The 23,499-nt window shown below is 39.1% G+C and overlaps 1 protein-coding gene across 42 annotated transcripts in view; it reads left to right on the forward strand.

Annotated features, from left to right (window-relative positions):
• Window positions 1-23,499, forward strand: part of Rims1 (regulating synaptic membrane exocytosis 1) — a 494,312-nt gene that overhangs the window by 176,272 nt on the left and 294,541 nt on the right. For 35 of the 42 annotated variants that reach the window (XM_052745291.1, XM_052745292.1, XM_052745293.1 and 32 more), the window contains one exon: window positions 2,392-2,460. The exons of the other annotated variants lie outside the window; for them this stretch is intronic. In XM_052745291.1, coding sequence (XP_052601251.1) covers window positions 2,392-2,460 — 69 coding nt within the window. The remainder of the gene's footprint in view (window positions 1-2,391; window positions 2,461-23,499) is intronic. 42 annotated transcript variants of the gene reach the window in all.

A 23,499-nucleotide genomic window follows, 5' to 3' on the forward strand; every position in this document is an offset into this window, starting at 1 on the left:
TTTATTTTAGCTCACAATTCCAGGTTGCTGTCCATCACTTCAGGGAAGAAACAGCAGGGGGAGGTTGAGCATGCTGTATTACATCTTCAGTCGGAAGGAAGCAACAGGTTCATGCCTGCCAGTTCTCAGCTAACTCTTTTCTTTTCATTAGGTCCAGGGCCCATCCAGTCCATGAAATGGTATCACTCATGCTAGGCTGAGACTTCCCACATCAATCAATGTAATCAAGATGAACACCCTCAGACATGCCAACCTGATATAGATAGCCCCTCACTGAAACTCTTCCCAGGTGATTCTGCCTTGTGCCAAGTTAATTAAAATTAAGAATTATAGGACATATGCAGTTAATGGCTTCAAATGTTGTACATTTCATTTTTTATGAAGAACAAATGAACTTTAGATTTTTTTTTTGCTTTAATAGCTAATGTTGCATAAGAAAAGAACACGGAGATTTAAGAAAAGCATTGCATTTTTGGTTTTGTGTTTTTACTTATTTATTTTGATGTGTGTGTGTGTGGGTATGTGTGAGTGGGTGGGTATATAGGTGCGTATATGATTTTGGTGATTGGTTTTTGCCCTCCACCTTGTTGAAACAGTTTCTCTCTTGCTGTTTCTGTTGCCATATGGCATCCTAGTTCATACTAGTTGAACCATGAGCTTCCTCCTAGAGATGCTCCTGACTTCACATCTTAGTTCATCACAGGAGTCCTGGAATTACAGGAGAGGACCACATCTTCTAGCTTTTTGCATTAGTTCCAGGGATCCAGCCTGGTCAGATTTATGTGGCAAGTGCTTTTACCTGCCAAGACTCTATCCAGCTATTAAGTATTTGGTTACATTTATTATTTAGTATTATTTATTTGGTATTTTATAATAAATTGTAACTCATCAACATAAAATACTTTTTTATCAAGTCTATAAATCTATCAATTTAGAAAATAATTTAGTTTCTTTTTTATTATAATACTTTGATTTCATACACATACTTAGGAGAATTTTAGTACTTTTCATTTGCCATTACCCTCTTGAACCCCCTCCCTCTTTCAATAAGGAAATGAATTAAGACCTACAAAAAGTTGTAGTGGAATGTCAGACTGGATAGTGATATATATTACATTTACCACATCCTGTAAATGTAGTTAAGAAACAATGAATCGTGAACTGTTTCAAAGAGTAGTCAATCCAGCCCTCGAGTGCTAGAGAGGGATGTAAGAACTGAAAAATTCACAGAGTTCTTGGGGCTCCAGTTTATGTGAGTGTTAAGGAACTTCATTTGTTTGTTTGTTTGTTTTATCCTTTTCAGTAAATGCACAGGCAAGAAATCTTTCACAGGGCCTGGGTGCAGTAAACTCAGATTCTTCGGCTTGTAACTGTCACAGAGATAATCTATCTAGGAAGGGTTAAAGGCTCTGAGATTACATAATTGATCAGGCCAACTGTGTGTGTGTGTGTGTGTGTGTGTGTGTGTGTGTGTGTGTGTGTGTGTGTGTGTATTTAAAGAAAAAACAACAATAACAAGCACCAAAACCAGCAGAGACTGTTTCTTGCACGTTAGGAGCAAGAGCCTCCTAGGTGTAAGTGGTTTGTCTTCCCAGGTGAAGGTCCCAAGAATGGCTGTTCCTACTGCAGAAGTCCACTCTTGTGTCTTTACCTGTGCAGAACTGACTACATTTGCAGTGCACTGTAGAACATAAAGTGACATTTCTTCCAAACTCTTTTCTCATGACCTATAGACTAATAAGATACTTACTAGAGTCCTGTGATACCGAATATTAAATTCATAGGGAAACCCCTTAATTCTCTTAAAACAAAAACAAAAACAAAAATATCAAGCTGCTCATGGTGATTCACACCTGTAATCCTAGTATTCAAGAGGCTGAGGCAGGAGGATTGTCATAAATCTGAGGCCAGTTTGGGTTACATAGTGAGTCTTAGCACAGCCTGGGCTTCAGAATACCTGTCTCAAAAATAAATGATATATAAATAATGAACGAACCAAAAGTACAATTAAGCTGTGATCTTATAGAATTCATACCGAAAGACTTCAGAGCATGATTCCTGAAACTGGTCTTTCTCTCCATTACTTTCTCTTTGAAAAGTTTTTCACTCCTCACTTTTGGAATTCCCAGACTGGCCTAAGAAAGATTCAGCAGAGCCTGGTCGTTACACTGATCTTTTCAGAGTTGACCCTTATCTTAATCATTTAAATAAAATTCCACGCGGGAGGGACTCCGAGATCACAGATGGGAAATGCAGAGGTGACAAGTGTCTTGCTTACCTGCTTTGCTGAACAGAGCTGAGCCGTCTTAGCCCTGCTCAGATCTAGCAGCTTGCTGAGGACCTGGTTATCTCCAGCTGACTGAGTCTGTCTTCTTCTCCCTTGCCTTACAGGAACATTTTCAGATGTGTCTGTGTTCCCAGAAAGCCAAGCAGCGAAGAGGGAGGCCCAGAAAGAAACTGGTATTTCCTCTCCTTCCTGCTTTGGTCTGCTTTTTAAAGTTTTGTGTGCCCCCCTGCAAAAGACTCCTGGAATGATTGCCCACAAAACAGTGGGTCCATTCAGAGGAGTCCTGTGTGTCTTGTATCTTCCAAATGCCACCCCAGTCTTGCAAATACACAGTTATGACAAAAACAGAAATTCTGGAAGTCTGTCTTGCTTCATAGACTATATTGAAACATCACACTTTGACCAGAAAATACTTTAACTATAGCACCAATACTTGCCCTCTCTATCTCTATCATATGACCCGAGATATTTACATTATTAAAACTGGCCGGAAGAGGGGGCACAGCCTCCCGAGTGTTTAAAGGATTAAAATTGAGCTATTAATTGTATTGCTCATTTAAATATGGTAATGGTGATGGCCAAAGGAACCCTGACTCCAAATGGGCTTCCTACTCACACTGTTTTCTTAATTTAATAATTCTAATTTTAAGTGTATGGATAACGTTGGGGGCAGGTGTGTGGTATCTACGTGGCACATAACTATGCCATCAGTTTCTTTTCGTATAGAATACATACATATATTTTTTCATAGTTCTATCCAAGTGTGGCATGTTTCTACTGTGTATTTAAAACATTTCTGAATCGTATTGGTTCAGAATTGTTAAATAAGATATATTAAAAGCTAACATTGATTTAGCAGGAGGAAAATAGGATAACCATAGAACAGTGTCACTGTCCAGTTCAAAGCTTTATTAATTTGTCTCCAGAGTCCTCCAGTATTATCATCGGTGATCTTGTTGAAAATATACAGCCTGCTCAGGGAGGCAGGCAATAAGATGATCCTTTTGGATAAACGCCTGCTTGTAATTTGGGGTTTCAGCTGTTGTTGAACTCCTAGAACATGTTCCTTTGTCTTTTGGCCTCCAGCAAGGCTCTGTCTCACAGTTTTCCTGGCCTTGAGTTTGTAGTTCATGGTCTAGATGCCATTCAGTGCAACTTACAGTCTACCTCCAGGTTTAACCCGTGGCTGGAAGTGTGGAGTTTGTTCTGCACCGAGTACCCCTAAGCCTTTCCCAGAGCCTCCGAGTCCCTGACCTGGTCTTTGAGGCCCTCTCATGTTGGCTGCTACCTGTTTTTTGCTTTATTTTTTGTTCTATCCCATTGGGTACTACTATTTTAGGCAAGCGGGGCTGCTTATTAGTGGCGTACTGTGTGTGCTTTTACGGATCTTTGCTTTCTGATGCTTTTTTTACCCTTCACATTCCTACTGTGTTCATGTGTTAATACTGTTCCTCCATTTTTAGTTTGTGTTTGTCAATTGTATCTTCTCTGAATGACAAAGTTAGTAATGATTCTTCTCTCTTCTGAAATAATTCCAATTTTCAAATCTCCAAATATGTATTATGTTCTGTTGAAATGGCATGTGAGCAATGATTATTCTGCCTACAGGATATCTGAGACTGGTATACTTTGAATCCCAAATATTCTTGGCACAATTCTGTAAACCTATTAGCCAGTAAGTAATTATTCATTGAATGATAAATTTTCTTCTTTGTTCCAAAATACATGATGTAATTACATCTCCTGGGGTATACAGATGTTGGTATTTTTATTTTTATTTTAGTTAAGTACATGGTGGATGTATTTAAAATATGGATACTAGGGAGTATATAATAATTTAGAACCCTAGAGCATTTTGCATAATCTAATATTTGACCATCCCATTTAATCATTATTTTCCTTACTTGTTTTTAGCTTGGTACTTAAGAGGTCTCACTGTTTAAAATGAAAGAAAAAAAAAGAAACCCAAAAGATCAAAAACCAAACAGCATAAAACACCCCACAATGAACTCCGGGATACCTCTGTTTTGTTTTTATCCATATTTTAAAGGTATCATGTACAAATCTAAACAGCAGTTGTTGCTTCCAAACTACAATGTGATATTAAAAGGGTTAAATGTGAGGCTTACCTGGAAAGCTGCAGGTCACAGAAGTCTTCAAGAATACTACAAGAAAATTTTAGTTACTCAGTTTCTGCTACCGTCATTGCTCACTCTTACTAATCAAAAGACGTGCTTATAGTTAGCAAATGCTACATGTAATGTACGGCCTTGGGGTGAATGCAGATTCCCTGGTAGATCAGTTGCTAAGCATGTGCAATGCCTTGGGTTTAATGCCCAGTACTGCGAAATAAATTTTCAAGGACGGACTGGCGACTTAGGTCCATTAGGAGGCTGCTGTTGCTTTCCTTGCTGGGTGGCCGTACTAGGTCAGCTGCCCTGCACAGCCAGCTTGTACTCTGACCCTCTTCTCACTTCTGTTCTCTTTCTTCGAAAACTTATGTCTGGACATAGCCAGATCGGTGGTGGGAGAAATCTAAGAATGGCCCTTTGCTCCTGGGTGTGCCTCTCATTTTCTTGTAAATCAGTTTCAGCATTTCAGACTGAGTAGCAAACTGTAGAATGAAAAGTCGACAAGGGGGCTGAGTGCGTACATTCATCAACTTCAAGTCAAACTATTTTTCTCCTTTAATATTTTAAATATATTACCAGTAATTCTAGAAGAGATTTACAACACAATAACATCTTCATTTTTTTCCCCTGGAGGGAACCTTTGTTTTAAAAGGCAAAAACAACTGCAATCTTATATTCATTCAAATGTGCATAAATATAGTTCTTCAGTAGAGCTCTGTTGGCAGAAGCTGTAGACGTGGCTTCTATATAAGCTTAATCAGGGTAGGAGTAGCACTCTGATTTAGGCCTTTAAATATCTCAACAGACTGTTGCAGTGGGGTTGCTACTTACAATGTGTAGTATTTAAACGTATTCTCTTAAAACATTTAAAAACATGCAAAAATATTTATTTGTCTCAGTTTGATCTATTAATATCTTAATAATATTCCTTATTTTATTAAAAAGCTAAAAGGAGCAGTGAGACAATTCTAATCCCATGACACAAGAGTAAAGTGACCTTGGTTGAGTCTAGATTTGTTTTTTCTTTACCTGTTTACATGTGATCAACTACATGTATTCCCAGTCTTTGCTTTATTATTTTTTTATTATGTCCCTCTTTTTCCTCACCCCATTCTTTCCAAAACCACAAAAAGTATTTAGCTAGTGATCAGAAATATTAAAAACATCAAACAAGGCTGGAGAGATGACTCAGCAGTTAAGAACACTGACTGTTCTTCTAGATGACCCAGAAATGAATATGAGAACTCACATGGCCACATACAACTATCTATGATCCCAGTCTCAGGGGATCTGATGTCTTCCCCTGGCCTCTTTGGGCATCTGGCTTGCATGTGATCCATAGACATATATGTAGACAAACTCACACATAAAATAATAAAATAAATTTTAAAACACAGAAGACAGCAGGATGCTCATTATTTCTTTAAAAGGACCTCAAATTCTATTGGAAAAATGTATTTTAGTCATATAGAAATCTGAAATATAAGTTCAAGTACATTCAGGCATGGTGAATGGTGCTGTGTTAGTGTAAGTTCAGTAGAGGCAGAAGGATTGCAAGGTCAAAGCCAGCTTGAACTACAGAGAGAGATCGTGTTGCAGAAGAGGAGGAGGATGAGAAAAAAATAATGTAGTTCAAGTACAATTAGTTTATTGTAGAGGCAAAGGAACTGTTAGATAATAAGGAAATATATTTTTAAATGGGGGAGGGGTAGCCTTAAAGTATACCAAGGATTGTGTGCCTTGAAGCAACAATACCTCATCGTTTCACAGTACTACATACAGGCTAAGAGTCAGACATGAAGGTGGCAGCAGCAGCAGCAACGTGCTCCCATGGAGGCTATAGGGAGACTGTTGCACATTGCTTTTCTAGCTTCTGTTGGTCCCACCTGCCCCTTGCCCTGGAAAGGTAGCTCTCCAACCTCTGCCTTCGAAAGATGCTCTCTCCATGTGTGTCTCCACACCATCTTCTCTCTGTATGTGTTGCCTCTGTGGCTAAATTTATCCCCTGTTTAAAACCCACTCTAGCAGTCTCATTTATCTTGATTAGTCTACAAAGACTGTACTTTCAAGAAATATTCCATTTTGTATTGCTGATTGGAATTCCAGCATAGTTTCTTTGGGGGCCTTCATGCAAATGCATGGCGCACCGGTAAGGAAAGGGAGACAAAGCCTGACATTCCAGTAAAGAAACCCAGAGGGACAAGAGTGAAACACAGTCCTCAGTTACCCCACTAAAACAGAGAGCCTGCAGCAGCAGTATGTATTTATAAACTCCCACTAGTCATAGTGGAGGGAATATTGATTCCCTTACCTCATAACTGTTCTGCACTTCAGGCAAACAGTCTTCCATGGGTAGAGAAAGCTGTGAGACAAAGACCTACAGAGTGGTGACGGGAGTTGGAAATTGTGGGCCACACTGAACTGAAAGGAAGGATACACGAAAGTTATAAAAGCAGTGTCTGTGATGGTACCTGCAACCATAAGAGAGCATGGAACTCAGCTGCTAGAGGTCAGTAAGAAACCATGTGACCCAACTGTGCTGAAGACACACAAAGCAAGTTGCAAACCAAGAGCCAGCCTGGGCTGAAGAGGTGGTTTAGTAGTTAAGAGCATTTGCTGCTCTTGGACAGGACTAGAGTTCCCAGCACTGAAGTTAGGGGGCTCACAGTGACCTAAACTCCAGCTCTTTCTGGCCTACATAGGCATGTGCACATTTTTATGTGTGTTTTTATAATTCAGCTATTGAGTATTTCTCAGATATTTTCTTTGACTTAATTTTTATTGGTTTCGTTTTTAAGATCTAAAATCAGGAGGAGTTTTCCATGAGTGTTATAACAAATACTGAAGAATAGAATTTTGTTTTCTCAGAGTTCTGATTGCTTCTATGGAAATTTTATATATATGGAAAGATGATGTTTTCAAACATGGTCTGATTCTGAGATTGAGACCAAAAACTAGGAAGGTTTTAACCTGAGTTAGCCCATGCCCTTTGATCACTTGATCACTTTGATCACCATTACCTTCTCAGATGTAAATTGCAGACACACCATCCTTATCTCTCTAAATTTTAACCCTTTCCAGCACCAATACTAAGCTCCAAATCTCACCTAAACAGCATGTAAGTGGTAGAACTTGAGGTTTAATTCTTGAAGCAAAATTCCTTGTCAGTGGTTCTGTCCCTCTGAGAGATACTGGTCTGCCATCTTGAATTTCCTTCCACTCTGAACTGTCTGCAGGTCTTGTCCTTTGCACAGTCCTCTCTGTCTTCTCAGGACACTCTTCAATCTTTTGACTCCTCAAGCAAATGTCTATGTGGTATTTCCTCCCATGTGATCTTTCATGGTCCCTGACTCTTACTTGTTCCCTCAAGGCCACTGTCATCTCCCTATTAAAAGTGCTTCCGAGTCCAGTTACGAAACAAAGAGCAAGGACCCCAGGGGATTGATCTTGCTACCACTGTAGCTCTGGGATAGTCCTGGAAAAATAGGAAGTGGTTAGTAAATTCTCATAAAGAGATGAGGCTCTGTGTAGGAGAGATGGCTTAGTGCTTAAGGGTGTTTGCTGCTCTACCAGAGGAGGGAAGTTGTCTCTTAGCACTCAGTTCTGGTGGTTCTCACCTGCCTAGAACTCTAGTTCCATCATATGATCGCCTCTTCTGGCCTCAACAGGTACCTACATGCATGTGGTCTCATACAAGCATGCAAACACACACACACACACACACACACACACACACACACACACACACACACACATTGAGAGCAAAAGAGGGGTGTGGAGGGAAAGGAGGTACAGAGGGAGGTGACAGGGAAGAAGAGAGATAAGGGAAATGATGGGAGTGGCAAGGACTGACTGATGGAAGAAAGGGAGAAGGAGCTGAGGGAAGAAGGGAAGCAAGGTGTGAGGCAGAGAGGGCGATGGAGGCAGAGAGAGAAGGAAATAACGTTGGTTTATATGCAGGGAAGAGATGAATCTCTTTGGTAAGAAGTGGTAAATGTAAGATGATGGCAAACAGAGATGCTGACCTTCTTTTCCTGGATGATAGCTATATATGTGCACGTAGGCAAGTGTGTCCGGGGATATGGTCAATGTAATATCAAAGCAGGCTGGGCTCTGAAGGGACCACACAGGAGTCTGTTGTTTAAATAAAGGTGCCAAGTTTTGTTTGAAAGAAAGTTAAAATGATGAATTGATTTAAGGCAACTGTTTAGACATGTAAAGCCTGTGTTATGTTCCTGTTTGGACTAGTAAATGCCTTTTGTAGACATGTGCTTGTTGTAACATGTGTGGTGTATGTCATCCAATACTACCAGCACTTCTTTTAAATTATGCTATTTCAATATATAGGTGAGAACACTGTTGTAAGGATATTTATTTTATATCTTGCTTAAAATATCCATTTATATTTTTAATCTGGTAATAATGATCGATTACCAATTATTGGTCTTTAAAAGACACTTTCTAGTGAAAGGCCCAGAGTCATCCTCTGAGTTTTACATGGAATAGAAAAGGCCAGGTCTCACCTCCGACCGAAGTCTGAGAATGGCTGTGTGGTGTCGAATTAGCACCAGTTAGCTAAAGTTCATATCTCATCTTCACCCAAGATGACCAGAAAGAACAATTATTGTATGAAATGTTGCATCATAATATCTACAAAAATACATTGATATAACATGAAAAATATCATTGTGGCTTAATTTTACAAATAAAAATTATAAGAGACCTGTCTTAAAATCTCTTTAAATTATATTTCAAAAGTATTGTTTGTAATGTTAATTCTAAAACATTTTTATAATATTTAATTCTTTGACAATCTTATACAATTAATATTGAACATATTTACCCAACCCAAATTATTTCAGATCCACCCTTTCCATTCTCACCTCCTAACTACCTCCCCCAACTTTGTGTTTTTCCTCCTCCACCTCCTCCTCCTCTTCATTAAACCTGTAAAGTCTAATTTTTGTTGTCCAACTAGCTGGGTATGAGGCCTACTCCGGAGTCTAGTCAAGCACTATAAGTACACTGCCTTTCTTCCTCTCTTCCAGCAGTTACCAGATGCCAATGGCTCCTCAGCTAGTGGTGTGATTTTTGTGTCTACCTCCCATCCTCTGTACTGGAGTTTGTTTGGCTTGAACATTCATAGGTCTTTTTTACGCGGTCACGGCTGCTGTGAGTTCGTTTTTGCGTCCTCCCTGTTGTCTGGAAAACACTGTTTCCTTGAAGTTATCCAGCACCTTGGTCTTTCACAATTGTTCCCTTCCCTCTTCCACAATGATCCCTGAATCTTAGGAGGATGAGGTTTGATATAGATGTCCCATGTAGGGCTGAGTACTCTCATTCTCTATACAAGGACTAGTTGAGGGTCTCTGTGGTGATTGTCATCTACTGCAAGAAGAAGCTTCTCTGATGACAGCTAAGAAGTGTTATGATCAATGGGTGAATACTTTTTTGTCTTTTTCTTATTTCATCCTTTTCTAGGAGAGAAAGAGAGAGAAAGAGAGAGAGACAGAGAGAATATCCAGAATTCCAAGCACATATAGAAGCAATAGTAATAAAATAATGTCACACATTCATAGACAGTTTATTCTCTTTATTTTATTTTTTTTTCATTTATTTTACATACCAACCACAATTTCCCCTCCCTCCTGCTTCCCATCTATCCCCCTCACCATCCACTCCTCCTCTGTCTCCATTCAGAAAGAGACAAGCCTCCTATGGCCTTCAACAAAGCATGGCACATCAAACTGAGGCAGGACCAAGTTCCTCCCTCTGGATCAGGTTCCCAAAAGCCAGCTAAGCACCAGATACAGGTCCTGTTTTCACCGCTAGGAGCCTTACAAACAGACCAAGCTATACATCTGTCACACATTTGTAGAGCTTCTAAGTCGATCCCATGCAGGCTCCCTAATTCTTGGTCCAGAGTCCATGAGCTCCCATGTTTACTCTTATTCTATGTACTTTGCAGGAATTTAACCTTTATTATTTTAATTAATTCTCTTAGCAACCTTATGAGAAGGATTTGGTGTTCCTTGTGACTTTGTATATGCCATGTAGTATAGAAATTATGATACTCACATGACCACAAGGGATAAGAAACGGAACCTACATTGAAGTTGAGGTTATCTGAGTGCAGAAATTATGCTTCCAAACAGACACAGGTATTTATAGTTATTGTTAAATAAACACTTGCTAAGAAGGAATCAGAACTGATACTCACAAAGAAAGAATAGAATGGGCTCATGCTGAGGGGTCCTGGTGCTGATACTGATAATCCAACTAGATTTATATTGTGCTAAAATTATTCCAGGCTTATGCAGAGGAAGAAGAAATAATTTCATTTGGAAGGCTAACTTGGTCTATACCGGTGAAAACCTGGGAGAGACTCAGATAAGGCTACCTTAAGTATGTAGACAACTCCATTCCTTGAGATATTTGGGTGTGGTTAAGATATGTAGAGGTACAATAAATGATTCATTATCTTTTTGCATATTTATAGACTGCAGTGTTCCCTTTAAGTCTGCAGCTGCCCAAGATAACAGTATTTGGCTTCTTTAATTATCTTCAGTTTTTTCCAGGTATCCTCTTGGCAGATGGGGCCTATTATGTACCCTGGCTTGGTAGAATTTTTCTTAGCATTTCAGTGTCTGTAAAATAAGAAAAATCTCTCTCTCTCTCTCTCTCTCTCTCTCTCTCTCTCTCTCTCTCTCTCTCTCTCATTATCAATGCTATGCTTACATACCAGTCAAAACCCAAGATTGTATTGACATTTTCAGCCCCCCACCCACCACTAACTGTACATAGTTTTATCCTATCAGCTACTCATCTGTGAGTGAAGCTACTAATAAACTATTTAGGTCCTTCTTTTTTTTAATTATGGTCTTTCTCTGCACTCCAAAAAGGAAAAAAAAATCATTGTTTTTCTAGTCCTGTTTTCTCTCTTGCAGTAGGTCGTTCTTAAATCTTAACAATTTAAACACTAAATAAAATTTAAATTTATATGCCTGTCCATGACTGATTGTTTGAGGTACCAGTTGTCACACACAATTGCTTACTCAACATCTCCATCTAGAGATCTAGTAGGCATCACAAACCTAACATATTCTCAATGCCTATCTTGAATTTTCTCTTTCAAGTAAACTTCTCTCTTGACTTTCCAATATCTAAAATTTTTTGACCTGATGCTGAGGTCAAAATTGTATGAGTCATTCTTCTATCTTCTTTTCCATCCATACTTTGCATTCAGTGTTTTAGTAAATTCAGTGAATTCTATTTTTAATAAACCCTGAATATGACCATTTTTTTTTAATTTTTCTGATGACAGCCTGTTGTAAGGCTTTTCACCTGGGAAATTCCTCTTTGTTTCCCCTGACCTGACTTCTGACCCAAATTGATGATTTTTTGTTTTGTTTTGTTTTTGTTTTATCTCCGCCATCAACAGCCAGAGGCATCCTGTTTATATTTCACCCATGCATTCCTACAGTTAGTTAGATCCCTTGGTCAAGTCCCATCTCAGCAGTAATGAAATCCATGTCATTTACCATCAGTGATGTGCTCTGCAATGCTAGCCACACAGCACATTTTACATGTTATACTAATGCTGATGCTGTTCATCTGACCTTGCAGGTAACCAGCCACATTCCTTTGTATTTGCCAAAGAGACAGAAAAAAAAATCACACTTATGCTTTTCCCTATGCTTGGGGTTTTTTCCGATAGATATTTCTACGGTTTACTGCCTACTCTGTTTGCTTCTCTGGTAAAATTCATTTGCTTATGTAAGGGTAAAAGTCAATTTTTTAAAGGATAATTTATCTATAAAAGCCTTCCTACGTACCCAGTGGTGCTCCAATCTCATTCTTTGCAACTCTAGTTTTTACTGTTTGTTATGCAATATGTTTATTACTTTATATACTATTTCCTGATGTGTATCTCTCAAATTTAAGGATTATGTTATATCTAACATAACATCTCTGGTGTTTATTGTCATTCTTGGCACGTGGTAGTTTTTAGACATGGTTTAATCAATAAAGGAATTGATTGATAAAACAACCTAATATGCAACTTCAGTGTACTGAATCCTTAGATGTGTTAACTATATGCCCTCTTCCGATCTTGAACATTAGGAAATCAGCACTCATGACATTCTACATTAATATAAATAAATATATTTTAAAGTTATGTGTATATTCCTCATAACTTCTATTAGGACAACATTCCATTTCACGGGTGAAGGAGATGAAAGCTTAGAAAGATAGTGGGGCCATTCAAGATCTTACTATTATCAAGAAGCTGAGTTGACCACATTATTCTCTCCAATTGCCACCTTCTACCAACAAGCAATAAGAAATTATTTAAATCAAACTACACCACTCAAAAAAGTAAAAAGAATTTATTTGAATGGTACCACTGCTCAGAATGTGACTCTTCTTATTACTACATGGTATTCATGCCTAGAAGAAGTTTCTATTTTTTTAATCTAGAGAGACCAGGAGACTATTTTTTGATCTATGGTAGCTAACATTTTAGAATCACACATATTGTAACATTTAGTGATATTTTACTGTACTCCACTTGCCTCCATCATTATTGCAAAGAATCTTCTCTCATTTCTTTCTTCATTTGAGATTTTAGATTTTTAGGTTAATTTTTCCATTTACCATGGGTGGTTACTATATAAGCCAATTGGAAATAATTTTGCTCCCCCAAATTCAACATGTTTAAACATGAGAAGATACAACCCTTCCTTAGCCACTAATTGTAGACATGTTCAGTTGTAATTAGAGGCAGAAAACTGTTTCAGGAAAACAAGTAGATGACAATAAAACTGAGATAAGTGGAGAAATGTGAAAAGCAAATGCAAGAGAAATAATTCAAAGAAATGAGACCGCTGAAGGGCGGTGTTCAGAATTACAGCAGTATCATCAAGATGAATAGCAAGAAAGGGTGTCTGTGACAGATTTGCGAGGTAGCATGAAACTATGAGAATGTTTGAAAGAGCATGGATTGAAGCAAGCAGGGGATGAAGGATCTAGAAGTAACGGCTAATAGAGAGAGAAGTGGAGGTTACATCAGACAGTGAAGTATTTGGGAGCAGTGCATTAATGGAGTTCAGTGGAGGTTAACCATGGGTGTAACAGCTGGGGATTTAAATGTCATATTGACATGCCGTAGTAGAAGCCTGAATTTAATATTGCACCAAGTTATGGGGAAAATGTGAAGCTGGACTTGATTTTCCATGCTGCTGATTTTACTCTTCTAACAGATTCATGGGTCATCTTGGGTTCTCGCTGTTCTTTTTTTTTTTTTTTGGTTTTTCGAGACAGGGTTTCTCTGTGTAGATTTGCACCTTTCCTGGAACTCACTTTGTAGACCAGACTGGCCTCGAACTCACAGAGATCCACCTGCCTCTGCCTCCCGAGTGCTGGGATTAAAGGCGTGCGCCACCACCGCCCGGCGTTCTTGCTGTTCTTAATGGTACTGTAAAGGTTGTATTTGGAATAGCCACAGCTTCTTTGATGACGCTATAAAGGGGAAAGGTAGGTGAACGCCCTATACAGTCCAGGATCTTGGATACTCTGACTCTAGCAAGTTTTCCTAGTTCGTTCTTGTAGTACAGTGTGTAGGGACCAACTAAACCATGGCTGTAATAAAGATTGGGTTGTCATTCCCCGAGGACACTTTGCAGATTAGTGTTGTGGTGAGGACAAAATGAAAGATACATACCAGCCTTTCTCAGAATTGTGTGGTTGCTTTTATTGCTTTCTCATAAAAACCCATGTTCCCCATCTATATATATTAACATAGCCCATCCTATAGTTGGCACATTGCAGCTGAAAACTGTCATTCTCCCTGATGTTCAGAAGAGATGTGGCTCTGTTTTCACAATATCTTTGAGCATGGCACCAGCCACGTGACTTTCAGTGCTTAGCAGAGTAAATTGAAGCATAGAGTTGAAAATATCATCCTCAGATTAGAATCCAAACATTCTTGGTTCTGTTTTTGATTCAGGGTTGGTTTACTTTGGTGTCCTTTGTGTGTGTTCAGGCAAGGTGGACATGCAGATATGCATGCAGAATACTGACAATTATTTTTTGTTTTGTTTTGTTTTTGTTTTTGTTTCCCAAGATAGGGTTTCTCTGTGTAGCTTTGGCTGTCCTGGAACTCTCTCTGTAGACCAGGCTGGCCTGGAACTCACATAGAATCACCTGCCTCTGCTTCCCTGGTACTGGGATTAAAGGTGTGTGCCACCACAACCCTGCATGTTTATTTTTAATTTTCTGCTGATTGACATTTTTTATCTTTTATTGTGGATGATAAGATATTAGCCCCAGGGCTTAGAGCTGATTGAGGGGAAGATATTCTTATAAATCTATTTCACCCCAATACAACTCCATGGAAAAGTGCATTAGGGCAAGCGTACTTCTTACTCATCATCATGTTCCCAGTGTTTAATTATAAAAGCAGTGAAGGCGTTCTTTGAAAGAAATGTAGACTTTTTTTTTGTTACCAAAAATATCCAGTTCTAGAATTTGTGCTGTAGGTAAGAAATATCCAAAAGATTAACATTTATGAGGCACCTGAACCACTGAACTAGTTTTGGGGGGTTAGTACTCAGCATTTATGTTTTAACGTTTCTTAGTCAATTTCCCTGCTAAGGCATGATTGTGAAAGGGTTGAGAATGAGGTTGGTTTCTTAGTGCATAGTAAGGACCTCTGACAGAGTTCCCAACACTGGTAATGACTGAGAGTTAGCACACTGGTCCGTGGGCCATATCCAGCCCGCGACCTGGTTTGTGCAGCTTGTGAGGCATGGATGACTTTTATGTTTTGAAACGATTGAAGAAAATCAAGAGTGGGATAACACCTTTTATAATGAAAATTACATGCATTTTTAAATTTCATTGTGTTCAAGTGAGTTTATGGGGACAGGCCTGCCATCCTTCGTTTTGTTTTAAAGTGACTGCTTTCCTGTGACAATGGCAGATAATCAGGAGGGAGAAGCAATGGCCTGCAAACCTTAAAACATTTATAAGGTCACCCTTAACGGGAAAATTTCTGTTTCACTGTACTAAGGAAATACTCACTGTGTTATCACGACATAGTATTGCTAAGATGTGACTGGGGTTTTCAAAGTCATTATGAACAGTCTTGTCAGTATGAAGAGGTAGACAATATCTGGAAAGATAAGATGCTTGACAAGTAAAATAACACTGCTGTACATGGTGATCCAAATAAGACAACCAGGTAATTGTGAGCAATCTAGTTTTTAGAATTCTGAAAAATGACATAAAGGATTTAGTGGATAGTAGGTTCAAGTATATGTCCATTGTATGATTATGAGTAACAAAAATTAATGTGGTCTAGAGTTATAAACAGAAATATGGTATATAGAATGTGGAATAGTAAGAATAAATTAATAATTTATTCCAGTGCAGGCTGTCCTACTTTCATAATGGAATAGATATCTGAAGCATTTTTAGGGATATGAAATCATGCCAAATGACAAATGACTTAGCCTGAAGGAAAAGAAGATTTGGAGGGGACACAGTAAGGAACAGTTTTCAACTATTTGGATGAATGTCATGTGGACAAAAGATTCAGTTTATTCTAAATGCGCCAAAAGGTTAAAGCCATTTATAGAGATGGAGAGCACAGGGACACTAGACTTGGCATAAAATGCCCACAATAATGACTGTAAATAGCGGAATTGTGTGCCTTAAAAGATATCCTTATAACTTCCAGGAAGCCATGAAGAGTAAAACACAACTTTAGTCAGGGTGTTGCTGATGTAGATACATCTCTCTCTCTCACTCTAGCGTGTAATTGAGAGAAATTTCATCTAGTTGTGCACATATTCTAATATTTAGTGTCAGCTATTTGCAGAGTACTGTTTTTAGTCTAACTGTGAAGGATGCAAAGGGACACTTTCTGAGAAGGGATGAAGGAAGTTTACACATAATATATCAATACATAAAACACCAGGGTGAATGATGTGTAAACTCAAATTTTGTCATCAAGGAGAAGATGGTATAGTGGTTATGGGAAGATCATAGGCTCTGTATAGAGCTTAAAAGCGTGACTTAAATTTGAGGGTAAGGATAAGGCAAAGGGGTTCCAAATAATGAGAGCAATGTAAGTGTCAGGAGAGTAGACACGAGATACAAATGATGGAGAGAAAGAAATACTTGCATGAGCAACTCTCATCCATTATTTATGCGGCACTGAAGGAAGATCTACTGTCAGAAGCCACAACTTGAAGCAAGGTAAAAAGGGGTTACAGAGATGAAAAACAGGATTCCTGCCCTGAAGGAACTCCTGGTCCAGTAATGGGAAAATCAATGTCAACACCCTTGTGCAGTAGCTCAATTTCTGAGCAATTCCTCAGAAAATGAATTACTGGAAATTTCTTGGCCTATCTTCATCCCATTTAAAGGGTTATCAATATCCATTCAACAGATACTGTACATATACGTTGCTTTGCCACTGTGTAAAATAGGCGAAGAACTCTTACTGATCAGATGAGAAGCCAAACACAGTTTTGCTGTTGTTACTACTTGTTACCTTAGGAAGTATAAGGCAGCAGTTGTAGTTTGAACACTTAAAGAGGGACAAATCAAGATGGAAATATCTTTTGGGGTTTCCCAAAGGGTACTTAGGAGTCCTGTCTGTATAGAAAATGCCAGGAACTGTTCTGCAGTGCCTCTCTCAACCCGGGCTGCTTTCTAGATTTGCGTTTACTTTTTTGTCACCCATTCCAGTTTGTTTGTTTTGTTTTTGTGTCTCAGCACCTGCATAATTTAAACTGGAAATCTCATCCTTTTGTGTCCCTGCTCCTGTCACTCTAAATGTCTCTTGTTGTGCGAATCAGTATTGGTTCTTCATACAAATAAAATGCAAATCATGTCCTTCCCAGAGCCAAGCACTTATCTCAACGAAATCAGAACAAATACTTGAAGGTTAAAACCGAGATTCATTGCTAGCAGAATAAAGAGCAAAACACTGAATGCAACACGAATTTTCTACCGAGATGAATTCAAATTACAAGCCAAAAAACCTCACAGAGATAAAAATACATCTCATGCCAAGTGATGGATTTTGAACTGCAAACCACATATCAGACTTAGTTTTCAACCATTTTTCTTCCATATGAAATTTAAAACTGAGCATCTGATTGCTTCTTACTGTTAAAAAAAAATTCCCATATTTAATTTCACCAAGAAAGCATGTTAGTGATGGTGTCCAGATCAAATGACCGTCTGAAAAGAGTGTCTCTCCCTATCAATCACACAGAAACCCCTATTCTGCTAGTCAGGGGGTGGCCTGAGTGTATTCAGTTCTGCTTCTGTGGTGCTCTTGACTTCTCTGGAGTATGGTTTGCTCTTCTGTTGACTCTATGTATCTATGAGTATTGCTATATTCATGAAGTTGCTTTAACTCATAAAATAAAAACCATGCTCCATATTTTTCTTAATGCATTGCTCTCTTATGTTTCCAGGAATATAAAAATGACTCCACATCACAAATGTTTTTCAGAATTTTACCATGAGGTCTAATTCTTTTAGAATAGACTTTTAAAATATCCACACAAACAGGGGAAGGGGAATGGGAAATTCAGACTTTTCATTCCAAGAAAGAAAGAACTAAGCAATAGTTTTGGAAAATTCAAATTAATTTTATTTACTCTTTAATATTATATAAGTAAGATATGTTTTTGTAATGACTTAAATGAGCTCCTTGTGAGTGTATGACCTGTTTGTTAATTCATCATTTAATAAAGGCTACCAAGAGAGAACAACCAGCTAACACTGTGACTTGAGGTTTTGGTGTACAAATGTATTATGTCACACTCATAACTATCCTGGGGTACATGTGACTTACAGGCTGCAAGTTGAACACACCTGTTAACATTATACTAAGCCTGCCACTTAGCTTGTTTCATTTAAATCTACAATAATAGTGATATCACTCCTATTCCACAGATGAGGAGACTCAGGACATTATCTCAAGGCTTCCGTAACAAATTACCATCTATTTCCTAGTTCTGGAAGCTCCCAGAATCTGTAAGAACAAGGAGACCACCAGCTTTGTTCCCTGGTGATAGTTCTATCTGTAGCTTGGAGAGAGCTCATCAGCTTCTTATCATGCATTCACATAGTGGAGAAACAGAGTCCTGGTTTTTCTCTTGGTGCTATATGATACTCATCCCACCAAGGTAGGGAGGATGCTCGTATCTGACATTCTCTAAACCTAATTACCACCCAAATGCTCTGCCTCCAAGCACCGTAACATTGGAGATTAAGGCTTCAGCATACAGCTTTTGGGAGGGACAAACATAACAGTCCATAACATCAGAGTTTAACGAGTTAGAATAACTTGCTTAATGTTGCAGAACTAATACTGTTTAGAGCTAAAGTATGCTCCAGAGATGGGCTATAATAATTCTTTTCATTGGGGCAATGGCTAAATATATCATCAATTGAAAATTCCTTTTACCTCAAGCACTCTTTCAAAGAATCTGTAGCTCCTGTCTCTCCTGGTCTACTTAACTGGTAGTCTGTTCCCCCACACAACAGATGGATTTTTTTTTTTTAGCTCTTAACCTCATCATTGCAGTTTGTCACTCAAAACCCTGTGGTAAGCTTCCAACCCACTTAGAGAGAAATCAAAAGTCTCCATGGTTCTCAAGACTTCCTGACATCATTTGTCTGTGATGTCATCTTCATTTCCTCCCCTCTCCACCCTTTCTGCCTTTCCCCAAGCTTTATTCTGCTCAGGCTTTGTCCTCACCCTCTGTCTGCCAGAAATTCTATTCCTAAGGCAGGCAAAAGCACATCTATTCCTGGTCTTCAGGATTCCACCATGTACTAAAGCATTCCCCATTATCTTATCTATATGGCTTGCCTGCCTCTGTCAGGGACTGGCTTTCATTTTCTTCTGTTTGTCTCATAGCTCTGAGAACTATCTGATCTTTCTCTGTTGCACGCTTTCCTTAAACACGTCTTAGCACTTGCCAATCACAGTTGAATACAAATTTTCCTATGAACAAAGAACTCCATTTTGTGTTTATGTAACTACTTGGCATGTCATAGATGTTCAGTCATTATTTATTGACTTTATGAATTAATAAGTGATAGCTCTAAGTGGCCTAGCTTTTTCCCTTTTATAAAAATAGAGGAATTTGATGTAGAGGTACCAAAAGGCTTCACAGTGTGAGATACAAACCCATGACTCAAAATCAGGTCTTCTACTTTAATGTGGTATTTCACTAGCCTGTTTTAGAGGAAGAACCCATGTTCTTCGGAAAGAGGAAGGTGAAAGGAAACTAAGATTTATTAAGTATCCAATATGTGGCAGATTGTGCACCAGTGTTTTCTGTGTTCCTAAGAGGTAACAGTTACAATTTTCAGTTTATAGAGGATGGAAATAAATCTCAGAGAGAATAAGCATTTTCTCATGATACCTACCCAACTACTGACAACCTTTGTTAAAATCCTGCTGTGCTGCCACCCGGGACCATGTTGGTTTCTGTAGCCCATGTTGCCATCTGAAGCCATGTTGATGTCCATGGCCTGTGCTGTTGCCAAGAGCCATGATGGTGTCCCTGGTCCTTGCTGCAGCCAAGGGCCATGTTGATGTCTGGGTTATGTACTGCCATTGTAGACCATACTAAAGCCCATGGTCCATACTGATGCTGGAGGCCATGTGGACCTCCATGGTCTGTGTTGTCTCCAGGAACCATGTGGAAGTCTATATTGAGTGAGCAGGGTGGGGAAGGACTCAGTTTTAAGGGACTGACCATTGGGAGTTTGACCATGCTCCAGTGAGTACATGGTTAACACAAAAGGCATGGTATGGACTTTTTTTTTCTTTATTTTGTGGAGGGGGACGGAGGTCACAAGAGTGAGGGGATAGACCTGGGATGACTGGGAAGTGAGTGTGATGTGGGTGCATTCTGTGAATTCCTAAATAGTCGACAAAAATATTATTTTGGGTATAAAATAAATTAAAGAAAACCTTGCCTTTTGTTTGGTGGGAATGTCCTTATGCAAGTCATGGTGACCACGAGCTTTGATGAAATACTTCTCCTCTGGGCAGCCATTCTGGAATGATAGAGAAAAGATGGTTTCACTTAGATGATAACCGAGTTATGTAGAATTTTCACAAGACATTTCCACCTTGCCTCCTGCCTTTGCTGATCTGTTTACTATGATGGCAATCAAAGCTGAAGCAAACCTCAGAGACTCATGTTTGGGAGGAAATCTGTTTATGAAAGCTATAATAATTCATGCATCCTCCCCTAGAGCTGAGGGCATTTCTAAATGAAGACTGCAGTCTGATCAGTTGGTAATGCTCAGATGGCGTGGTTAGAGCAGCCTGTAAAATGTCTTCACACAGATAATCTAGAAAGGTGACCAGCGGGATGCACGCCCTGACAAATCAGCAGTGCTCCCAGCCAGGCTGTTTAAATTATTTTTAGGCAGGAGACATACTGAACACGCCAGGTTTTAGATGTGAGTAATTAATAAGAAATGTTGCCTCTCTCCTTGCATGTAGTCACACCAAGCCTGCTCTTCTCTCTTTCTTCTTAGACCCAGTTCTTGGGACGGCATCTATCATCCCCGTTACAGATCAACCTTTTATTATGAAAAGATTTTCTTGCTAAGTTGGCCCGGCTGCATTCCTGGCTTGACAGAACTGGCACCAGCTGAAACAGTGATGCCCAACACTCACTATGTAGGGGCTCTGCCTGTCGCTGGTGCTACCCTCTGAGACCTGGGCTCCCCTAGTAAGATGCGGCAGGTGTTTGTTCAGATAGACCAGCACTCCTATAGACAAGAAGTTGAGACAGATCGCTATGGCAGGCCTTTCTGAAGTCAGCGACCTGCTTCATACATTAAGTGGGGACTTCCTTCTAAACTTAAGGGAGACAAAAGTAAAATTAAACCAGACAAACAGAGAAATAGTCCAAAAGAGAAGAAGGCTGTGTTCATCTCAGGAGCATCTCCTCAATGTCTAATAATTTATCACTCCTTCCAAAGCTGTATTTACAGCACTGGATTATGAAAACTTACATTAAAATCAAGACACGAGGCTCTGCAATAACATGTATCCAAGTATACACACACACACACACACACACACACACACACACACACACACACACACGAACACACACACACACACACACACACACATACACACACACACACACACAATACTGCATCTTTTAGGGCATTTAGTGTCTTTGAGAGTTGACTTCATCAGAACATCACAATTTCAGTTTGTGTAACCACTTAAGGGAAGACATAATCTATTACAAAACAAATGGAAAAAAATACTCTACTCAGGTAGATGATACACTTTCAAATATTTCTGTTTTTGTGTTCCCAGATGGGGTCCTGCTGTGTAACCTGACTTGACTTGAATCCCCATTTGCAGCCCCAGCTGGCCTCAAATTCAGAATGCTCTATTGTCTCTCAGTTTCCTGAAGTCAGCACTCATTTTAAAACCTGCCACACAGAATTACAAAAGATTTTGTTATGTTTCCTCATAGAATCTGCATTCTAAGAACTAATACTTCTACTTTCATTGGATCATGGATTCAAAAGTTGTGCCCAGTGGGTTTGGCATTGTTGGAAACAGTATTGATGTTAGTCACATGTGGGATTAGTGTATGTTTATGGTGTCTGCTTAGTATTAACCTAGCACATATAAATAAAAGAAACTCCTGGGACTTCATTGATACAGGCATACCTTCATATTATGGTTATTGGCAAGCTTTAGAAGTTTAATATATGCCAAGTGGGCCTGTTTTCCTCTAATATAAGATGTCACCATTTCTACAGTCCCTTTTGATAGAGATGATATTCTCTGTCATGGTACCTGAGGAAGCCTTAGCGGGTATAGTAGACTGTGGTTGCTTTGGTGTTGAGGAAGGAAGCAGGACAGCAAATGGTAAATGCAACCTGGGAATGAAGCTTCAAAAGTCCATAATAGTCACGAACATAAACATTTGCCTATCTGCTTGGGCTGTGTGATATCCAAAACCAGGTGAGTGGAGAAAGAAGAGCTGGTGGTTTCCCACTGTCTCACATCTTTTCTAACCCAGATGCTCAGAGACCTCATGACTGCCATCTGTACTTTTATTCCTCTCCTCCCTTAGGTCGTGCATGCTTTATATCTCCCATGATCGCATGCCTATTTGTATCTTCCTTGTATAGGTTTTTGTTTAGGCAGCCATGTTGTTGAGACTTCATAGGTGTAGCTTCTCTAAAATTTCTCGGGGACTTGATCTCATGGTATTTGGGTTGTTTGTAGTTCTCTGTAATGGTCTCTATCTGTTGCAAAGAAAAATTGATTGGACAATGAATGGGAGCTACACTTCTCTGTGGGTATAAGGATAAAAATTTAGAATACAATTAAGAATTATGTTGGTTTAGTAAAGGGGTGGTTGTAGGTTCTTTTCCAAGATTCATGACCTCACTAGTCGCATAACCTTGGGCAAAAATTGCAAGCAGCTAAGGAATGATGAGGGAGGGAGAACTAGTCTTCCCTGGGGAAGAGACCACCACCCCAAATTGGTTATTCAACACCAAGCGGCAGCTCTGAAATCTTATACATTCAAATAGCATTGTATGAATCAAGCAGATTGCAATTACATATTTAGGAATATATATGTACATGTATGTTATGTATGTTTGTGTGTGTGTGTGTGTGTGTGTGTGTGTATGTAAAATGACAACTAAAGAAAAAGAAGACATCAATTTGAGAGGAAGCAAGGGAGGGTCCATTAGGGGGATTGAAGGGAGGAAAAGGATGGGGAAAATCATGTGATTCTATTTTCATTTCAATCAATAAATAAGATAGGTAGGTAGGTTAAGTAGATAGATAGATGATAGATAGATAGATAGATAGATAGATAGATAGATAGATAGATAGATAGATAGAATAAGCAATAGAGTACTGGAGTCCAGTGTACATAGGAGCCCACTCATCAAATTTTTGCATTCAAATTCCTCCTGCTCACCCAGTGTAAGGGACAGTGCCTTGTGATGGGCTGTAAGGTTTGCACTCCCTGT

This window comes from Peromyscus californicus, unplaced genomic scaffold (genome assembly GCF_007827085.1).
Source record: "Peromyscus californicus insignis strain IS unplaced genomic scaffold, ASM782708v3 Scaffold_19__1_contigs__length_69161282, whole genome shotgun sequence".
In the NCBI taxonomy this organism is placed as follows: domain Eukaryota; kingdom Metazoa; phylum Chordata; class Mammalia; order Rodentia; family Cricetidae; genus Peromyscus; species Peromyscus californicus.